General features: G+C 43.0%; 1 protein-coding gene across 5 annotated transcripts; it reads left to right on the top strand.

Annotated features, from left to right (window-relative positions):
• The first annotated feature begins 239 nt into the window (after positions 1-239).
• Positions 240-21,029, top strand: MBD3 (methyl-CpG binding domain protein 3). Of its 5 annotated transcripts, none has more exons than XM_081314981.1 (7): positions 2,051-2,488; positions 10,175-10,334; positions 13,508-13,645; positions 16,204-16,294; positions 17,436-17,613; positions 19,116-19,301; positions 20,744-21,029. In XM_081314981.1, exons 1-6 carry the CDS (start codon positions 2,379-2,381, stop codon positions 19,294-19,296), a joined length of 858 nt encoding a protein of 285 aa, XP_081171107.1. In that variant the 5' UTR covers positions 2,051-2,378; the 3' UTR covers positions 19,297-19,301; positions 20,744-21,029. The 5 variants fall into 5 exon arrangements, with proteins under 5 accessions (XP_081171108.1, XP_081171107.1, XP_081171106.1 ...); XM_081314980.1 differs by having other exon boundaries at positions 20,204-21,029; XM_081314982.1 differs by lacking the exon at positions 2,051-2,488 and adding an exon at positions 240-358 and having other exon boundaries at positions 19,116-21,029.
• Positions 21,030-22,096: the final 1,067 nt, after the last annotated feature.

The raw sequence follows: 22,096 nt of genomic DNA, 5'->3' as shown, positions 1-22,096 counted from the left end.
TCACCTGTTGAGCTCCATCCCGATTTAAAGGCACCTTAAAAAGAGGAACAAGCGCGACGGATCCCACGCGAGGGTCACAGGCGCTGAGCGAGGGAGGAAGCCGAAATTCGGCGCCAAAGGCCGCGGGGGTGAAGCGGAGGCGCCTTTCACGTGCTCGCGGCCGCCGCCGCCACCCCCCCTCGCCTCCGTCCCCTGCGGGCTGGCCCGGCAGGGCGGGGCTTCTGGGGTCGAAAGGAGCGGGGGTCCTGGGCTTTGGGACCACGTGGCGGCCGCTGCACCGCCCGGGGAAGAGGAAGATGGCCAAGGCGCCGGGGGCACCCGGGGGTCCGAGAGGGAGCCCGCGCTGTCTTCCTTTGGGGTGAGCGCCAAGGCGAGCGAGGGGAAGGGGTGTGCCCGCCACGGGGGGCCGCAAACACGAACAAGGCTCAGGGTATGAGCCGAGCCGGTCAGCAGGCTAGAAGCTGGGCACACGGAGCAGGGGCTCTCGTGGAAAGTCTGGGCGCACGGAGAGCCCCGGGGCAGACTGAGGAGGGGGCGCACGAGGGGGGGGGCGGTTTGGTGCGTCCAGGCTATGCGGGAAATGGACGCGCTCGAGTCCTTGGAGGGCGGCTGGCGGGGGGCGGGGCGGGGCGCAGAGGGCCCTCCGCCAGCCTCGGGCGACCCAGGGAGGGGAAGCGCGGGGAACGGGCGCGGGAAGGCGGCCTGGGGTCAGCCCGGAGGTCCTCGGAGCGCCGCCCGTGGGGCTGCCGAAGAAAGCGGGTGGACGAGGCGCGCGCTGCGGGGCGGGAGTTTTGAAGAACGGGGAGGGCTGAGCTGTGGGGTGGAGGAAGGGGACGGGTTGCCGGCGGGGAGGGAGGGAGGGAAGGAGGGCCTTGCTGGCGGCGGAGGGGCTGGGGGTCCCTGGGGGGGGCGAGCGGGAAGCCCCTGTCGGGGAACGGCCCTCTCCGCCCCGCGGGTGGTGGAACATTAGATCAGCGTTTCCCAACCTTAGGAACTTGAAGATGCGTGGACTTCAACTCCCAGAATTCCCCAGCCAGCTATGCTGGCTGGGGAATTCTGGGAGTTGAAGTCCACGCATCTTCAAGTTCCTAAGGTTGGGAAACGCTGCATTAGATGCCATTAAGTGCCCGTCGATAATTACGAACGAGCGGGCGGGCGGGCGGGCGAGGCAGCCTGTGAGAGGCGCTGGGGGGGGGGGCGGAGGCGCTGAAGACACGTGTGTGAGAGGAGGGGGAGCGAGAAAATGGGGAGAAGCGGCGGGGAGACCCGTGGGGCCTGTGCAAGCGGGGTGCAGGGCAGGCGGTGAAACCCCTGTGGGGAGCAACGGGGGGCCATTGGCAGATGGGGTGGGCGAAGAGCTTCCCGCCAAGAGCCTGGATGTGTGGTGGACGGTGCAAAAGCCGGGCACATGGAACTCGTGTGAATGTGGATCCGTATTCGGTTTGGATCCCGCCTTTTCGGGCATGAACTCAAGGCGGTTTGCAGAGCCCACAATTCTGGGGAGGTGATCGCAGAGCTGGGATCTGCCGAAAGTCGGGGGTCCAGGAGAAGATTCATAGGAACCTAGAGAAAGGGTGATGTTTGGGGAAGTGGCCTGGGTTGAGCATGCGAGGCAGCGTTCACACGTACGCAGCTGTCTGGCTGCGGGGTTCAATGGGAGAGACTGAGCGTAGAACCACACACCCCACAGTCCTGTCGGTGCTTTTCGGAGTAGGCGTGCTTATTACGCCCGTTCACATGTATGTGGCTAAAAAAAAATCTCTGAGGGGGACTATATTCTTGCCAAAGCGGAGGGATACCATTTGGGCGCCTTTTCTTTAATTTGGCGGGATGGGGAAGTGGACTTCTTTTTTTCTTTTGGCTTTTCACCAACGGCTGCCTGCGCTCACTACCTCATTCCTTCATACGGCGGGAGGAACATGAGTGAATGGAACAGCCGCGGAGGGGAGGCGCACGTGTGTGGTAAGGGAAAAGGCAAAAGGAATGAATGAGAGAGACAGCAGCGGGAGGGAAGGGTGCTCCTGAGAAGAGCTGATGATGCAAGCAAAAAAGCTCAGCGGTTGGGTAAAAGGAACAGCGCCCCCATCCAGGAGGAGAAGTGAGGGGTGGGAGGTGCGATTGACAGCTACTGAAAGGAACAGCCACTGTGAACGTTCCAGTCCCAGCCGAGGGAGGCACTCTGGAAGAGCTTGGCCCTGGAAGCCAGAGTGGAGGTTGCAGTCGCCACCAGCTGCAACAGAAGCTAGTCAGCAAGTAGCAGCAAGCAAACCACCGCAGTCCTGGCTGGGAGGGACCTTGGAGCAAGCAGGCAGGCAGGAGCCAGAGGAGAAGGAGGAGGCTGGCTCGAACCAGATCCAGACCCAGGCATCGTGGAAGCAATGGATCGGAAGAGGTGGGAGTGCTCAGCTCTCCCGCAGGGATGGAAAAGGGAAGAAGTGACCAGGAAATCGGGGCTCTCTGCTGGCAAGAGTGATGTCTATTATTATAGGTGAATGTGCCACGGCGGAGGGGCCTTGGGTAGGGAAGGGAGGGGTGGGGGTGGGAAGGGAGGAAGACGGAGGGGATGATGGGGCTGCTGTGGCCGCCGCCACCTATCTATCTTTACAGGCTTGCTGCTGTAAGACTGTCATTTTAAATGTATGCATACAAAGAGGGGAGACTGCTCGATCTGCATTTACTGCATGGAGGAGATATAGCTGGTCTTTCCTGTCCCCTGTTTGCAGCTACTGTGGAAAGTCTAGTTCGGTGGGGAGTGGGGAAAACTGGTTTCCGCATGTCGGGAAAGGAATGAATGATTATTTCCAACCTTTGCATGTGTACTGTGCTAGAGGTCCTGTCCATTTCAGAGCCGAGAGTGGCATCTTTAGCATTTTTGAAAGCTACAGATGTTCCTTATTTTGTATTTAGCTAAAGAATCGCTTGAAAGGAAGGTTGCCAATGGCTTTCTCTGGGTTAGCAGTGGAGTAAACTACAAATGACAATTTCACATCTTAAAAGTCCAGTCACTTGTTATATATCCTCCCCCAGTGAATTGTGGGCAGGTTAGTCTCTTAGTATCTGCATCAGACATGTCAAACTCGCGACGTCGCGTGACGTATCGGAGCTTTTTCCTCATTGCCGGCAATGGGGTGGGTGCAGTTTCATCACGATGCATCTGGCCCGCGGGCCAGCAGTTTGACACCCCTGATCTACATGCTAAGAAATTACAATCCTGTTGCCATTGCAGGATATTCTTGTGGAAGTTTACGCTGTTATTTCAAGGTGGAGGAGCTAAGTTGCTGTCTGCTTTTTGTTCCTTTGGGGTTATGAAAATATACCCCTTTCTAGTGACTTTGCATCTGGATTTTGAGATACATTGATGGGGGTTCTCTGGAGAGAAATAGACTTTTATATTGAATAGAGAGAGCAGTGGTTCTCAAACTGGTCTGCACAGGCCAGCTGGTCTGCCACAGCATCCCCACATTAACCACATGGAGTCTACCGGCCATTTCAAGTGGTAAATAAATTCTTAATTTCAGTTTTCATGTTTTGGTTCAAAACTTACCTGAAGGGCCCTTTTAAAATGGAATGAAGATGTGTGTGTATCAGAATATAACATGGATGCAATAATAACTTGCTGAAAAGTGCTTTCGGAGATGAAGATCTTGCTTGAGTTTTTCTAACATTTATTAAATGGTTCAGATTTGCTGAGAGTTTGTGAAAGAGTGGCACAGAGAGACCTTTAAAGTGAGGCTTTAAAATACAGAAGAAACAGGTGCTGTGGGAGGCACATGGAAGGGCAGCAGATCAGGTGGAGAATGTATGAGTTGATTTTAGTTTCTCCCCCCCTCCACAATTTTTTGTAAATAACTCAGTGAACATACCTAATACTCCTTTGTCTTCCTATTTTCTGCACAACAATCTTGTGACGTGAGTTGGGCTGGGAGAGAGCGACTACCCCAAAGTCAGCCAGCCAGCTTTCAAGGCTAAGGCAGGTTGATAATTTAAATTTGATTTAAATAAATTTAAATTTATAGTCTAAATTCCATTGGAATCAGTAGTGGATGATAACCAAACTGTCACAAGTGTTATCCTAAGTGCAAGAGAGAGTCTTTAGGAAGGAGGCAAGAGAACTGAGTTTCTTTGCAAATGAGTGGACACCCCAATTTGCAGAACAGGTATATAGCTCCTCTCTCTTTGCTGTACCGCTAAACTAGAAACATTGTAGAAAACCAATCAAGAAAAGATGGAGGGAGCAGGGTAAAAAAAGCCACTTTTAAGGATGTGTGTAGGCAAAAAAAATAACAGAGTAGTACTGTTGCTGTTGCCACCTTGGTTTCCTTTAGCTTGGTTACGTAGACAACAGTGAGATGTTCTCACAATGCTTCTGTGTGGGTGTATGGGGAACAGAAAGATTGCAGAAGATGAGTTGGTGGAAGTTGTAAGTCTGTCTAATACAAAACAGCTCCCCCCCCAACCTCTTGAGCATAGTTACAGTATTTCTAGTAATAAGCTCATGTTAAATTATTGGGGGGGGCAGAGAAGATACAGTCTGTTGCATAAAGATACTAGTAACAATGTTCACATATTTTCCTAATGATGATTTGTTAAATAAGCCTGGGTTTACACATCACACTGAGCAAGAACTAAACAAATTGCATTGTGGCTGTTAAAATTGTCAGTGTGCTGCTGGCGGCATATCAAATTATGCCAGACTGCCAATGCATGAAAAGTCTTCAGTCTTTTAACCTCATGGAAAAGGATGTGAGGTGACATCTTCTGCTTGGTCATTCGGGAAGCTGTATAGGTGGGATTCGGGACTGCAGTACAGAGGAACCCAGCACAGTTATTGTATGTTTATAATCTTATAAATTGTATCCTTCAATAGCAATTCACATGAATTGAAAAGAGGAAAATAAAGGCAGAACATGACATTCCCACGCCTGAAGCCCATATATAAGAAGAACACTGACACAGACATCCCCTAAACACCGCTGAAGATGTTTTTTTTAATTAAAGAGTTTTACAAAAACAAGATTTTACAATATATCCCCAAATCCCCACCCCACCCCAAACCCGCCCACTTCCCCCCCCACTTCCCAGAGCTAAATACAGGATTATAGTTATAATAATCATATTCTAAATAAAAATTATGCATAATATTTGTTGTTGTTAGTTGCGAAGTCGTGTCCGACCCATCGCGACCCTATGGACAATGTTCCTCCAGGCCTTCCTGTCCTCTACCATCTTCTGGAGTCCATCTAAGCTCACGCCTACTGTTTCAGTGACTCCATCCAACCACCTCATTCTCTGTCGTCCCCTTCTTCTATTGCCCTCAATCTTTCCCAGCATTAGGCTCTTCTCCAGTGAGTCCTTCCTTCTCATTAGGTGGCCAAAGTATTTGAGTTTTAGCTTCAGGATCTGGCCTTCTAAAGAGCAGTCAGGGTTGATCTCCTCTAGGACTGACCGGTTTGATCGCCTTGCAGTCCAAGGGACTCGCAGGAGTCTTCTCCAGCACCATAGCTCAAAGGCTTCAATTCTTTGGCGCTCAGCCTTTCTTATGGTCCAGCTTTCACTGCCATACATTGCAACTGGGAAGACCATAGCCTTGACTATACGCACTTTTGTTGACAGGGTGATGTCTCTGCTTTTTAGTGTGCTGTCTAGATTTGCCATGGCTTTCCTCCCAAGGAGCAAGCGTCTTTTAATTTCTTGGCTACAGTCCCCATCTGCAGTGATCTTGGAGCCCAGGAAAACAAAATCTGTCACTACCTCCATTTCTTCCCCATCTATTTGCCAGGAATTGAGAGGGCCAGAGGCCATGATCTTGGTTTTCTTAATGTTAAGTTTCAACCCAAGTTTTGCACTCTCCTTCTTCACCCGCAACAAGAGGCTCTTTAGTTCTTCTTCACTTTCTGCCATTAGAGTGGTATCATCTGCGTATCTTAGGTTGTTGATATTTCTTCCAGCAATCTTAATTCCAACTTTTGATTCATCTAGCCCTGCCTTTCTCATGATGTGCTCTGCATATAAGTTAAATAGGCAGGGTGACAGTATACAGCCTTGCCGGACTCCTTTCCCAATTTTGAACCAATCAGTGGTTCCGTGTCCAGTTCTCACTGTTGCTTCTTGACCCGCATATAGGTTTCTCAAGAGACAAATAAGATGGTCTGGTACTCCCATCTCTTTAAGAACTTGCCACAGTTTGTTATGATCCACACAATCAAAGGCTTTAGCATAGTCAATGAAGCAGAAGTAGATGTTTTTCTGGAACTCCCTAGCTTTCTCCATGATCCAGCGTATGTTAGCAATTTGATCTCTAGTTCCTCTGCCTCTTCGAAATCCTGCCTGTACTTCTGGTAGTTCTCGATCCACATACTGCTGAAGTCTAGCTTGTAGGATTTTAAGCATGACTTTACTAGCATGAGAAATGAGTGCAATGGTGCGATAGTTTGAACATTCTTTGGCACTGCCTTTCTTTGGAATTGGAATGTAAACTGATCTTTTCCAATCCTGTGGCCACTGTTGAGTTTTCCAAATTTGCTGGCAAATTGAGTGTAGCACTTTTACTGCACTGTCTTTTAAGATTTTGAATAGCTCAGCTGGAATACTGTCACCTCCACTAGCTTTGTTGTTGCTCAGCTTTTCTAAGGCCCACTTCACTTCACATTCTAGGATGTCCGGCTCGAGGTCAGTGACCACCTCATTGTGATTATCTGGGACATTAAGCTCATTCTTGTATAGTTCTTCTGTGTAATTTTGCCACCTCTTCTTAATCTCTTCTGCCTCTGTTAGGTCCCTACCATTTTGGTCCTTTATCATGCCCATTTTTGCATGGAATGTTCCCTTCATCTCTCCAATTTTCTTGAAAAGATCTCTGGTCCTCCCTATTCTATTGTTTTCTTCTATTTCTTTGCACTGTTCATTTAAGAAGGCATTCTTATCTCTTCTAGCTATTCTCTGGAATTCTGCATTCAATTGGGCATATCTATGTTTTTCTCCCTTGCCTTTCGCTTTCCTCCTTTCCTCAGCTATTTGCAAAGCTTCCTCAGACAGCCATTTTGCTTTCTTGCATTTCTTTTTCTTTGGGATGGTTTTGGTTGCTACCTGTTGTACAATGTCGCGAACCTCTGTCCATAGTTCTTCAGGCACTCTGTCTATCAGATCTAATTCCTTAAATCTATTTGTCACCTCTACTGTATATTCAACAGGGATATGATTTAATTCGTACCTGAGTGGCCTAGTGCTTTTCCCTACTTTCTTCAGTTTAAGCCTAAACTTTGCAAGGAGAAGCTCATGGTCTGAGCCACAGTCAGCTCCTGGTCTTGTTTTTACCGACTGTATAGAGCTTCTCCATCTTTGGCTGCAGAGCATATAGTCAATCTGATTTCTGTGTTGACCATCTGGTGATGTCCATGTGTAGAGCCGTCTCTTGGGTTGTTGGAAAAGAGTGTTTGCTATGACCATCGTATTCTCTTGACAAAATTCTATCAGCCTGTGCCCTGCTTCATTTTGTACTCCAAGGCCAAACTTGCCTGTTGTTCCAGTTATCTTTTGGCTTCCTACTTTAGCATTCCAATCCCCCATGATGATAAGGACATCATTTTTTGGTGTTACTTCTATAAGGTGCTGTAGGGCTTCATAGAACCGGTCAATTTCATCCTCTTCAGCACTGGTGGTTGGGGCATAGACTTGGACTACTGTGATATTGAATGGTTTCCCTTGGATTCGAACTGAGATCATTCTGTCATTTTGAGGATTGTATCCCAGTATTGATTTTCCTACTCTTTTATTAACTATGAAGGCTACTCCATTTCTTCTGAGGGATTCTTGCCCGCAGTAGTATACCTGATGGTCATCTGAATTAAATTCACCCATTCCTGTCCATTTTAGTTCGCTGATACCTAAGATGCATAATATACAATTAACCAAATTCATAATGTGCTTTAACTCAACACCGCTGAAGATGTTACCTAGCCTGGTAACGAAACGTTCAGAAATCATCCCTCAAACTCGGAGAACGAATCTTCACCCTAATTCTCAGTTGTAGCTGCTCATCGTACTTTTGTCTAGTTAGTAGGATTGAGACTGATAGGCAGTAGCACCAGTCCTTTAAAGTAAGCCACACTCTATAGTGATGAGAGATTTGTCTACCACTTAATATTTTCTATACAGTATTAGATAGATCCATTTCCTCTTCTGTTGTTTGTTGTTGTTGTTTTAAATTAACCTGAAGAGCAATTTGGAGACTGGGCTAAAGCATAATGAGGATGTATACAGTTGGCAAACAACTGCCTCCTATTTCTTACTATCCCATGTAGACTGAGAGTTCTTGCATTGGTGTCTGGATGCAGTTTCTTTAAAATATGAGAATAAACAAAATGAATTTCAGTGGGGACTGATAGGATACAATACTGGTGGGCAAGGCAGATAAACTTGTGGAATTGTCCAAAGTTTGTGGTTTTCACACACACTGGATTTTGTAATCTGTGTGGAAGCACATAAAGTGGCACTAGAGCTTAAAAGTGTCTTTCATTGCCTTTGGATATGCTATTTATAACTAAGCTCTTTGTTTATGAAATATTTGTTTACAACTTACTTTATTTCTTTATAAAACATTTACCCGCTTTTCAACATTAAAACTTCCCCAAATGAAATATAGGTCCTTGCATATAGTATGGATGCTTTAGATAGCATATAGGACAGCTGCTTGTATGCTTGCTGGTGCTAGATAATAAGAGTGCATTCATCCAATTTTAAAACCTATTCACTTCCTGCCCCTATTTGAAGTGTTGCTACTAAACTCTTGAGCTCTAAATCTAAGCTAAGGGTACAGTATTTTCCCCTACGGACATTTGTATGGATCATCTGATTAATTAAAAAAACAAAGCTTTTTGTAAAGGTCCTATTTGAATAAATATCCTACCTTCCTAACAGATCCTAAATACGTTTAATTGAAGCTATTTTGAATAGGAAGTTGCATTGGTTTAGGGAAGCTTTCATTTTGATTGTGCTTAAAATAATAGCGTTACAGTGATTTTCTACCTCACACTGCTTACCTAGCAGATGACTTGGTGGGAAAGGGTGATCTCTGAAAAGAGAAAGTTCAAAACTACTGCTGTATATTACCCACTTGGTCAAAAACTACTGCTTGATGTTACACTTTTGCTTTTGTTTTAATTAAACCCCTCGAAATGTCTGTGTGTGCGTTCCTGAAACTAAATAATTGGTGATGGAAATGAATTTGCTTGTAACTGGGACAAAGATACATTTTCCCTTGCAAATCGGAATATAAAAGAACAAAGAGTCCAGGTTCTCTGTGCAGAGTCGACATCTGGAGGCTGTTCAACCCAGTTTGAATAGGCTGCAATGTATTCATTTTAAGTTCTCCCCTTTTCTTCCCCCCTGCAGCCCATGTAGGTTCTCAAAAGTCTGTGAATTTCAAGTAACGCTAAATAAAGGAGTGAAAGAAAAGCAGACAGCTTTTTTTTTTGTAAACAGTGTCAGAAGGATACCATGCAAAACTTTACAATGCCAGCATACCTTTAAGACAGGCAAGCGTGGAGAATTGGCTCCATTGCTTTGCAGCTGCTTTTTTTATCTTTGAACAATAGAGGATCAGAAATGCTTTCTGCATTCGTTGTTTTTTTTTTAGTAAAAAAGCATAATAATCCACATGGGACACTTTCATCACAAATGACTTGCAAGCCTTAAATCAGGAGGACTTCATGCCCACTGACTAAAGCCTTTTCTTTGCATGTTTGTATCATACTGCTAAAATGGTAGTTTTGGAATTATTTCTGTTTGTATTGAGCAGTTGCACAAGTCTCATATATCTAGAGAAGCATGTATTTTCTTAATTTTAATTTAAAGCTCTTAACCCCTCCCCTTTACAAAGCTTAACTTCACCATTGATCTTCTATGTACATTGTATTGTCCACAGTGTCCACAGCAGTGATGAAAGTGACTTACTGCTAACTAGCTTTGTTGCATCTGTAGTTACTGAACTGAAGGGGGGGATGTCTGTTACTGCCAGAACAAAGCCATTATAGTTTTGCAGGGATAAGTGTAAACAGCCCAAAACTAATTGCTGTATTTGGGCTATAATTCTAACACATGCTGCCCAGAATTCAAAAGCTAAATTTGTCCTTTCTTCTTTCCACCCTTCCCCCTCCAAATTCTGTCCATTTCTCAGTCCAAGTGGGAAGAAATTCCGCAGTAAACCTCAGCTGGCCCGTTACTTGGGTAACTCCATGGACCTGAGCACATTTGACTTCCGAACGGGGAAGATGCTAATGAGCAAGGTGAACAAAAACCGGCAAAGGATGCGGTATGACTGTTCAAGCCAAACCAAGGTGAGGCTGATCTTCTTTTCCTCTCTTTTTAAAAAAATTGGATACCCTACTGGCTGTAGGGAGAGAATTACAATTGAATTCTAAATGCGCACAGTGATATGCCTTATTAACTCCATTTACTTTTGTCATTAATGCTCTTTCTTTAATAACTTGTACTTGAAGCAGATGGCATTTAAAATAGATTTCACATTAAAAAATTCTAAAGTGCATCTCAGCAAAAGGGAGCCAAAAACATATCCAAGGTTCTTGATTCTAAACAAAATGTCTGGTTGAATCAAATGATCTTATTTGTATATGTGTATGTTTTATTAAACATTGCAGTTAAACAGATTAAAAATACAAACTAGAAAAAAAGTTGCAAAAAACATAAGAGAGAAAAATGGTGAGGTCAAGGAAGAGGGTGTTTTCTGCCCTGCCCTGCTTTAGGGAACCTTCCAATCTTTTGGCCTTCTGCAAAGGGGTCAGAACCTGGCTGTGTAGCCTTGCATGGAGGACCCATGAGCCCACATAGCAGCATTTTCCCATGGGAAGGATTCTTGTGATTAATTTTAAAATCTAATTTCAAATCCATCTTAGTCCATTTATGACTTTCTAAAATCAATGTTCCTAGTTATCCTTTTTGCTATTTATTCTAAAAGGCTTTTTATACCTTTAAAACATCTTTAAAAAGTTCTACAGCTAAGAATTAAAGGAAAAATCTGGTGTATGTTATAAAACTTGTTGGTCAAAAGGTTCTTAATAGTTGAAAATCAGCTAAGAACCAAACGTGATTAGAAAATGAGGTTTAGTAGAACTTTGTGTCCATAAGACTACATTGTGGCTGTGAGCTTGGTGGAATCCCTTGATTCTCAACTGTTTAACTCACAAGCCATTAGTTATGAGGAGTGGCTGTCCGGAATGCACATGGGCTATATCACAATCTCTCCTTTATCCAGAGAGATTTGACTGGTCTGAAATTACTGTCTGGCTGCTGATCTTGCTAAGTCGTGTCCGACCGATCACGACCCCATGGACAACGTTCCTCCAGGCCTTCCTGTCCTCTACCATCTTCTGGAGTCCATTTAGGCTCACGCCTACTGCTTCAGTGACTCCATCCAGCCACCTCATTCTCTGTCGTCCCTTTCTTCTCTTGCCCTCAACCTTTCCCAGCATTAGGCTCTTCTCCAGTGAGTCCTTCCTTCTCATTAGGTGGCCAAAGTATTTGAGTTTCAACTTCAGGATCTGGCCTTCTAAAGAGCAGTCAGGGTTGATCTCCTGACCGGTTTGATCGTCTTGCAGTCCAAGGGACTCGCAGGAGTCTTCTCCAGCACCATAGCTCAAAGGCCTCAAGAGAACTAAATGATCTTAAAAACATAACAAGCTATGAACAAAAAGGGGTGGATTGGGGAACTCCATTTTTCGATCTTTTCTGTAGTTTACTATTCCTGACCAAGTTACTATTTTATGACAAAGCATGAAGGGAAAATGAGGGTCTGGGATCCATCTTACATATTCCCGGAATAGAAGTGGACATTAGCTGTAGATATTGGGAATTGAACCTAGAGCCCTCTTTACGCTAAGTAAATGCTAAGAAAGGGCCTTTTCCTCCTTGTCTAAGAGGGCAGACTTTGCCCTCAGTCGTCAGTCAAGCTGCATTGTGTGTACGCTATGTTTTTTTACATAGACATGAATGGCTGGCAGTTGTAGATTTAATTAACTGCAGTAAACTTTGTTGACTTCAGATATTATGAATTAAGGGTCCTATTATTTATTTTTTTAATGTTCATTTAGCACCATCTATAGACCTCCCACCTCTGTATGATGCATACAAGCAAACTGATATGGAATATCTGATCAATTAAAATTATTTTAAAAATCTACCCCACAAATCATCATCATAACGGCAGTAACAAAAACAGATAACTGCTTATAATCACCCTAGAGCTCAAAGCTTGCTGAAATAAAATTATTTTAAGGCCTTTCTGATCACAGTTGAAAGTATGACTGATTGGATCTCCAGTTAGAAAATCAGAATTGAATCTTAGAAGTCATCTGCTCTAACCTTCTATTCAGTGTAGGATCCATTAGCGCAGTAGCCTTATGCTCACAGACCTATACAGGTAGTCCTTGACTTACAACCACAATTCAGCCCAAACTTTCTGTTGATAAGTGAGACAGTTAAGTGAGTTTTGTCCCATTTTACAATCTTCCTTGCCGCAGTTAGGTGAATCACCACAGTAACACGGTTATTCGATGAATCTGGCTTTCCCATTGACTCTGCTTGTCAGAAGGTCGCAAAAAGTGATCACGCGGCCCCAGGTCACTGTAATCGTCATAAATAAATCTTGGTTGCCAAGCATCTGAATTTTTATTGTGTGACCATGGGGATGTCACAACTTACGTAAGTGTGAAAAAAAGAACGTAAGTCACTTTTTCAGTGCTGTTGTAACTTTGAATGGTCACTAAAGAAATGGTTTTAGGTCAAGGACTACCTGTACTAATTTTTAGCTTTTTATCACTCTAAAGTACATCACAATGTTGATATGGCTTACTGTACATACATACTTAGACTCCTAAAGTTGCCTTACATGAAGAAGACAAGCTGTTGATCTAACACTTGAACTAAGATGGGGCTAAAGAGCAGTCTGGATACTGTTTAAAAAGCTGTGTGGCTTTGGGAGGAAAAACTGATAATTCATGATCAAGATAGATATGAAGGGAAAGCAACTCTGTCCTTCTGTCATTCCTGACAAGAAAATCCTCTTGCTGCCAATGGAGAGAATTCATTGTAGCCAAAAAAAAGAGGTTTCTTTTATCAAGTGATTTCTCCAGAATCACAATGTGATTATTTTTCTTATCGTGTATCTTTTAAAAAAAACCTGTTATTTATAAAGACATATTTAACTTCCAGTAGACTTTTAAGTTTTCAAGGAGTCTTGAAAATGTTTAGAATCAAACCACTTCAATTGCAAAATTTTCAGTTTGAACCATTTTGAAACGCTTCCAATTCAAAATCAAGTCTTTGTGGTTAGAACATAGCTGTTTCTGGCTAAAAATGCTCAGCCTGTTCACAGCTGACTCGCATTTGAAACATGATTAGAAACAATTTGATTCAAAATGTTTTTGCATCATCTTGAACTTAATTTTGGAAGATTTTTTTTTATTGCTCACTTCCTATCCTCTCGAATCTTTAGGGTAAACCTGATTTAAACACCACGCTTCCTGTGAGGCAGACAGCTTCAATTTTTAAACAACCAGTCACTAAGATCACCAATCATCCCAGCAACAAAGTGAAGACAGACCCCCAAAAAGCAGTTGATCAACCCCGACAGGTAAGGGGTGTGACTGAGAGGTGGGAGGTTTGATTTGAAATATTTTCCAAATGATCTCATAGAAAGCTAGACTGAGAAGCCGAGGCTTAATCAAAGCTGAGCAGCAATATGAACTTTGATCTCTGCGTTGAAGTCAGTCTGCTTTATCCATTATACCACATTAAGTTATTGTAATATTGTAAAAAGACTCCTATTAAATCCACCTAATCCAGCATCTTATTTCATTCGGGAGTGGTTAGCCAGATGTTGCAAGAATGTCTGCAAGGAATATAAATTGCCAGCCTACTCCCCCAATCTCTAGCAGCTTTAGACTAGCTCTGAACTGGAAATTAACATTTCTGAATACTGAGAAGTTCCACCTTACCAGCACTTTTATGAGCTTTTGATTATTTCCAAGTATATCCCATGATCATGAGTTGCATGAAAAAACCTAACTGAGGCAGGAAAAGATTGCTCATAATAGTTTTTTCTCCCTTTTCAGATTAATATGAAGTAAAATCTGAAACTCTAGACTTTGGGGCTGCATGCAGGTTGCTAGCATGCAGAGCACCTTCTCCCAGGTGGATGGGGCCACTGTTGGCCCGTTTTTACATATTTTGGTATTTTGAGTAGAGTTTAAAAGGGGGGAATCCTTGATAACCTCTATGGTCTAGTGCAGGGGTGTCAAACTCAATTTCATTGAGGGCCGCATCAGCATTGCAGTTGCCCTCAGGGGGCCGGGTGGGTATGGCCAGGGTGGGCGTGGCTAGAGTGCGTATGGCCTACTGGGTGGGCGTGACCAGCTCTACATCGTTCGCATCAAGGGTGCCTATGGGGGCCTGGGCAGGAGTGGGACAGATCTGAGGGTCTCTGGCAGAAGGAGGGTCTCTGGGCCAGGGCCAAGGCAGTGGGGGCCGTTCCCTCACTGTTTCCAGGATGGCTTTGCGGGCCACATGAAACCACTTCGCGGGCTGGATCCGGGCCCCAGGCCTTGTGTTTGACATGTCTGGTCTAGTGGTTAAGGCACCAGGCTAGAAAGGAAGAGACCACAAGTTCAAGACCCACCTTAGCCAGGAAAGCTAGTTGGTTGAGTTGTTGTAGTTAGGAAAATAGGAGGAGGAAGGTATATTACGTATAGTCATTGTCTTTTGTGTGTGTGTGTGTGTGTGTGTGTGTGTGTGTGTGTGTGTGTGTGTGTGTGAATGCCAATCTTCAAGTGAAATATTCAACAAAAATATTTGGGGAAATATGTTGCATTAGAAGGTTGAATCCCTGATATATCTTGACCAATAGAGAGCTGCAAAATTCATCAATCTGGGAATTGGCCATTCTGGTAAATTCTAGAAAAAGTCCATTTCTCTCCAAACTGGGAATGATTCAAGATGCCATGGACAAAATAGGTCTGGTGTTCATCCATAAGTCTTAAATCAATTCCAGTTCAGAAGCTAATTCTGGAAGTTACTGAACTCTCCCATCCCAACCCCAAAAGTCTGGAGGGAAACAACATTCTGAATGTCTGGAATGTTGAATTTGCAAATTGACAATTTTTGCACACCCCTATTCTAGAGATTTAAAAACATCTTGCATGGGAAGACAGTATCAGAGTAAAATCCAATGTTTCACAACGTGGTATCCTCCCAGTAACTTGGAGTACATCATTTTCAATCATTATTCATGCCGGCTTGTGCTGATGGGAGTTGTAATCCAAAGCAAAAATCCTCCAGAATCTGCCTCCCTCAGTTCTTGACCAGCAGCTGATCTACTCAGTTACAGAAATGTAAAGAATGGAAGCTGGGCCATTACATTTGCTCAAGTTGGAAGTTATTTGTTTCCCCTCTCTGAATTGTTTGCTTTCCTGCATTATAGTTAGTCACTGTAAGACCTTGTTCCCGAGTCAACTTCCTACCCAGACTTTTCTCCCTTCGTCGCTTTGTAACACGTCTTTTTAGTTGATAAATCTGGGAATGGGGCATTATGTATACACCATTCAGGAATCTTCAAGGACACAGTGAGCTAAAATGCTGTTAGGCTAAATAACATTAAGAGGGATGCAGGGGGAGGTCCTTCTCTGTGGGCGCGCCGGATTTGTGGAACCGTTTGCCGGTTGAGCTCCGGATGGCGCCCGACCTTCGCTTCTTCCGACGCGATCTGAAGACCTACTTGTTCGAACAAGCCGGCCTGGCCTGATGGGTGATGGGTTTGGATTTTAATATTGTTTTAGTGCATTTTAACTTATTGTTGTTAGTTCTGGGCACCTTGTTTAATCTTTTTTAATATTTGTATCCTTGTATTTTTATATGTTTGCCCTGTTCACCGCCCTGAGTCCTTCGGGAGAAGGGCGGTATACAAATAAAATTATTATTATTATTATTATTATTATTATTATTATTATTATTATTATTATTATTATTATTATTATTATTATACTGGGAAACACTAGAATTAGATGGAAAAATGACATACTGCAGGGTTTTTAAAGACGTGTAAGAGACTCATAACTTTTCTTTCCCCTTTCTCCCCACTGACCCCCCCCCCCTTTTTTTTTTTTTTACAAAAATTAATTATTTTTCTCTTTTTAGCTCTTCTGGGAAAAGAAACTAAGTGGCTTAAATGCCTTTGACATTGCAGAGGAGTTGGTGAAAACAATGGACCTTCCAAAGGGTTTGCAAGGTACTTTCAACAACTGTTGACAAGAGAACTGAACTGCTGATGGCAGTGACCAAGTTCCTCAGATCATGAAGCTGATTATTTAATTGGAAATATTTTACATTCCACTTCTCCACTATCAAAAATTCTTCAGACTATTTGACCGTTATGATGAAAATAATGATTTTTATAGTAAGCATGAATTTGTAAGAGTGTTGCTATCAAACAAATAAATAATTGAGTCATAAAAACAAACGTCCAGATAGGTTGAATGAATAAGAGCATTCTTAGCACAATGCCATAAATATATCTATATATGCTAGATGCAAGTCAAAAAAAATTCCTAAGCTATTGTTCCATCACATAGAAGGTAAATATTTTATGTCTATCCATATATTCAGTTCAGTAATGAAAGCTTTAAATCTCCCTCGTTCACAATCCTTGAATTGTTTTCAAGAGTTTCTAATAAAGGAGAATATTTGTAGCTCAGGATTGAAATGAGGGGTCCTTGGTGCTTTCTGAGCTTGGTTGTTTTCTTGAAGACATTTCATCCTCCAAATGTCTGGAAGCAAAACAGCCAAGCTCACAGACCACCAGGGACGCCTCGTGAAGTTTCTGGCTAGAACAGGGGTAGGCAACCTTGGCTCTTTTATGACTTGTGGACTTGTGGATGACTTGTCTCATCGTAACCAGCTGCTTGAACTATTACCGTAGTTAAAAAGACAAAGTACCTTTTTAAAAATCTCACTGTTTGCTGACGTGCATAAAATGAGATACACACTCATTTTCTGCCCCTTATCCTCAGGAAATCAAAACAGAGCAAAGGAAGAGAAGCTTGCTGAGTTTCAGTCTGCTGAAAAGGGAGGAAAGAGCTTATTTCTATCTCCTTAGTTGTGTTTCTAGGCCAAGAGGTTAAAAAGCAGTAAAGGAAGGAAGATTTTTTTAGAAAAAAAATAAAGTCTTGAAGAAGCTCTAGCTTTAGGAATAGGGATTTAAATCTGAATCTCAGCTCTCCACTCTAGCTGGTGCCCGACACTGCTGTCAGCCTATCACGGAGTATATTTGTGCTTAAACCTGACGGTCCTGATCCGTAGGAATTTTGTAATAGCATCAGCAAAAAAAGACATAATCATTTATTAACTATTATCGTGCTGTACCTCTTTAGGTGTGGGACCTGGATGTACTGATGAGACTCTCCTTTCAGCCATTGCCAGTGCCTTGCATACCAGCACAATGCCCATCACTGGGCAGCTCTCAGCTGCTGTTGAGAAAAACCCCGGAGTCTGGCTGAATACTTCTCAACCTCTCTGCAAAGCCTTCATGGTGACTGATGAAGACATCAGGTAGTAAAGCCTGACTCCCAGGGCAGGAGGTGAATTTCTCCCCCTGGTATTTTATGTAGTGCCAGAATTTGTTAGATGCTTAAAAAGATCTATGCTTCTGTCCTCCAAAAAAAATGTTGTGAAATCCAATTAACTGCTTACATTTGGCCCGGGCATTCACTCTCACAGTCTAATTCACAGGCAAGGCTACAAACGTTTAATGTTGTTTCCAGCAAGAGCAGATAGATTCTGTGCCAAGTTCCTGTCCTCCCCTGTTCTTGAAAGCACACAAGACTACCACAACTGCAGCCTGACCACAGTTTGGTCAATTGAGATCTTTTTTTCCCCTACAATGGTACCTCAGTACTTATCATTAATTGGTTCCAGGAGGCGTGACAAGTATTGGAAATGCCAAACAAAGCCTTTACCACATGATCCTTTGTTTTCAGCCGGGAAGGACTTCTGTCTGTCCCTTTTCCTGCGTCAGTGACCTTCCCAGCGTGGCCAACTTCCTATCTGCCCTTTGTGGCCATCCCCCTCCTCTTTTTGCAGCGACCTTCCCAGCAAGGCTAACTTCCTATCCGTTCTCCGCAGCTGTCCCCCTTTTCCTATTGTAGCACATCGAGTACCAAACAAACGAGTACCAGGACGACATTTTCATGTCAAAATGTGTTGAATAGTAAATTTGACTAGTTTTTGAAGCTATCAAATACCAAGCTTCTTTTTTGGGGGGGCAGGGGGGGCGTGTTCATAATTTTGGTAAGGGATTCATGACCAGCAAGCTCACCAACAGCATTTGGGGCACAGCGAAGGAACTCTCTTAAGTGTCAAGGGCAAGTAGGCATGCCAGCATCTAGCAGTGCAACAGTATGCTCTGACAACACACTGCATGACTGCCAAAGAAATCTGGTAAAGTGCTATGGCAGCCAGGAACCAGAAACTGCTTGTAGCCACGGTATGCTTGTTGCTGTTCCACTGTAGCCTATATTGTTGTTCTCAAGAATACATACGTAATAGCTGATTTCGTCCCCACCAGTCGAATAGGAAACAGATTGTCAGATCTGAGATTTAACTGGTAGGGAAGAGAATCCCCAAACACAACCCCCTGGGTATCATCCTTATACAAAAGAGAACCCACATCACAGGGGAGAAGTCTGCACTATTGACAACTTACATTAGTTCTTTAGATCAGCTGCCCAGTTCATGAATCTCACAAGTCTCCAGAGCTAGACGATTACCTGCACAGAGCCAGTAAGCTCACTTTGTGCCTTTTTGCCTGTTCTCTCTCATTCCAGTCTCGTGGTGGTGATGGTGGTGGAGAAATTAAAAGAGGAACGACTGCATATTCAACCTTGAACTACTGAATGAAACGTGGGATATAAAAGTGATCCTGTTACGCTTTGATAATTTACCTCTTCCCTGATAGCAGGATTCCTCCACTTAATATCTGCTGCATGCAACAAGGGAATAGATACAACGTGTGCTGGGGGGATTTATTTAAAGTATATTTTTTTCCTCTCCAGGAAGCAAGAAGAGCTGGTTCAGCAAGTGAGGAAGAGGCTAGAGGAAGCCTTGATGGCTGACATGCTTGCTCACGTGGAAGAGATAGCAAGGGATGGTGAGACACCGGCAGTAAAGGGTAATGACGAAGAGGAAGAGGAGGAGGAAGATGATGATCGTGGCCAGGAGATGGAGAATGTATAGTCCAGGTAGCTCAGTTCCACATTAATACCTTTTCCCCGTCACGCATAGGTTTGCAGTGCCGTTTTGATGTTTTCCCAACATCAAGAAGCTTGAAGAAGCTCTGATATTTCTTTATATTTATCATCAAGCTCGATATTTGCAATGAAGGATAGCATTTTTCAAGATTTTAAGAAAATAACTTTTCCAATCATTTCTTCCATTTCCATTTTAACTAGAAGGGACTTTTAGTGGAGATTAGATGGTATTCTTGGTATGTCCCAAAGAAGTGGTGGATTAGATGGTATTCTTTGTACGTCCCAAAGGTGCATTTTCAAGAGGCAAAACTAGACTTTCTTGAAAGAAAGTCCAGTTGCCTCTTGGGAAAAACTCCTTTGGGGCAACCATGACTTGGAAAACTTAAGAATCTCCATAGACGTATTCTTGGTATGTTCTTGATCCTGAAATCAAGTTGGCTTGGCCTATTTTTTGAATTCGAGAGGCTACAGTCTTGACCTCTCCTGAATGTTGAATAGCAAGTACACGTGGAAAACATTTTTTTTTATTAATCCCATTCATATCCCGCCCTTCTCCAAAGACTCAGGGCGGCTTACAATCTAAAGCACAACTCAATGTGCTTAGCAATTTCTTGAACATAGAGATTATTTGGAAACCCACCCATTCATAGCCACAGGCGGTGGTTTTGATCTTGCTACATGCTAACGTGGCATGATGTAGAGAGGTCTTCTTCACCATGATTATCACAGAATCACAGGGTTGGAAGGGGCCTTGAAGGACATCTAGTCCAGCCCCTGCCCAAGCTAGGAATCTTATTATTCTCTCTCCCATGCCATCCCAGCCCATCCCAGGGTACCTTTTGGAGCCACATCTCCCATGCTTTGTAGCTGATGAAGTATCTCTTTTCCTTCAGGATTGTTTTTCTCCAGAACTAGCCTGCACTTGGTCCACATGGAGGCAAGTGCATCTTCAGAATGCCGTGCATTAACTGTATCTGCGTGTGTGAACGCGTTTGGCTTCAGTTCGCAAGAAGCTGAAGGGACCAGTCAGACTGAGCAGTTTGAAGAACGACTTGCTACGCTCAGTTTTTTCTTTCCTCTGCCCCCTCATTTTTCTCTTAAAAGTATCACAGGGCAATAGAGGAATCAAAAAAGTTATAGGAACATAATTTCCAGACTAATAATTGAAACAGGTTTCCCAAGTCTCTTTCTAATAGTGTCTGCACATGCCCTAAACGAATTGGCTTAACCCAGAGATGCCGTAAAGAATTTTTTTTTTAAAAAAAAAAGTTTTCTCTACATATTTTGAAATTACATGTAACAAAATATTTTTGGTGGTATAGGTAAGCTATTCCACTTGTAAAATCTTGCTGTGGGGTCTTTGTTTTCTTACCTGATTGTTTAATTTGGGTTCGTATTATTTGCTTTTTTTAAAAAAAAACTCCCATCAACAGAGAACGTGCCTTTCATGTGGACTGGGAAATTTGAGCCCCCAAAGCTATACAGATCCACGTTTCGATCAAAGTCCGCTTTTTCTGCATGAATATAAAATGGCATAGAACTATAATTCACGTAGGACTTTATGAGCACAAACCATTGTGGAAAGAATATGAAAAGATGACAATAATCACCCAATCAGAGAAAATGTAACCAAAAGGTGATGTGTGAGTTTTTAGCAACTATTTGAAAGAAAGGATTACTTAGTGCTATTGATCTCCTCTTGTTCTATAATTGAATTAGTCGCTGGGGGGGGTTGCGGGGGGATGCGGGCTGCCTTTGTCTCATACAATTAAATGCTTTTCAAATAGTAATATTAGATTGCTAACATAATTGAGGAGAAGCAAACAAACCAGGCCAGTTGTAAACGACACAGAATTTGCCTTAATGAGTTCCACCTCAGCTGGGATTAGATTACTAGAAACACAAATAATACCATCTTTGCTCTTGCTTGCTTCCTAATGCCTACTGTCTCTAAATAAATTGTCATCGACATGATACTTTCAGTGCTGGATTTTAAATTTCAGGATTAGATGACAGTATACTACATCTCTCTTTTAAAAAAAAAAGCCAGGGCTAGATGGAAACCTTGTTCATGAATCCTGGCTAGATTTTACATATTCCTTCTTAATTTCCCAAATTAGAAATGTGATCTTGGGCCTAATATAGCTCTTTTCATTTTGGACTTATAAAAGATATTCAGGATTTTGGTCCAGAAGTCTCTCTTTAATTGTTTTCAGATTTTTGAGTATTTGGTTGAAATCCATCATGTATATTTCTCTTCTGCTCTTGCATGCACATAAGAGTTAGTCCCTGATTGGTTTCTTTTCTTCGTTTATTTGGAGCAACCTCTCAGCATATAATTCCTAGGAAATATCATAAATTATTGCTTTAAGCTTTTTATGCTGCAAAATCATGCTGCGTGCTTCAGTTGTGCTAGGATGAAGCTGCAACTAGCGCGCAAATGTGTAAAGCCCTGTTGATAAGGAAATACAGTCTGGTTGTCTTCAAGCCAGAGTGATGCATTTCTTTCCTTTTTAACAAATGATTTGATAGTGTAGCGTTCATTAACAAGAATTTTGAAAATTCTTCGATCCTTTGTCTTTCAAATACACACTCATCACCACTATCGCCACCTTACCACTAATATGTACCTTAATTGTAACAGTATCTTAATGTACAGTCTTGTTGGGGAATAATAGTTTTGTAATAAAATGTTTTTCATACATTTAATTTTTCATGTATTACTGTTTGTTGAGGGAATATAGTGAAGTATGGATAGCGTAACTCTTCAAATAATGTTATTCCCA

Source organism: Vipera berus (genome assembly GCF_964194415.1).
Source record: "Vipera berus genome assembly, chromosome: 1".
Lineage (NCBI taxonomy): Eukaryota > Metazoa > Chordata > Lepidosauria > Squamata > Viperidae > Vipera > Vipera berus.
Note: the sequence above shows the minus strand (reverse complement) of the source record. Positions and strands in the feature narration are given on the sequence as shown.

What these genes read in the sequence shown, in the direction of transcription:
- MBD3 (XM_081314981.1), top strand. Translation starts at nt 2,379, where the DNA reads ATGGATCGGAAGAGGTGGGAGTGCTCAGCTCTCCCGCAGGGATGGAAA. An exon ending in AGTGATGTCTATTATTATAG is followed by an intron (nt 2,489 to 10,174) that starts GTGAATGTGCCA and finishes TCCATTTCTCAG; the next exon opens with TCCAAGTGGGAAGAAATTCC. An exon ending in CCTTCCAAAGGGTTTGCAAG is followed by an intron (nt 16,295 to 17,435) that starts GTACTTTCAACA and finishes GTACCTCTTTAG; the next exon opens with GTGTGGGACCTGGATGTACT.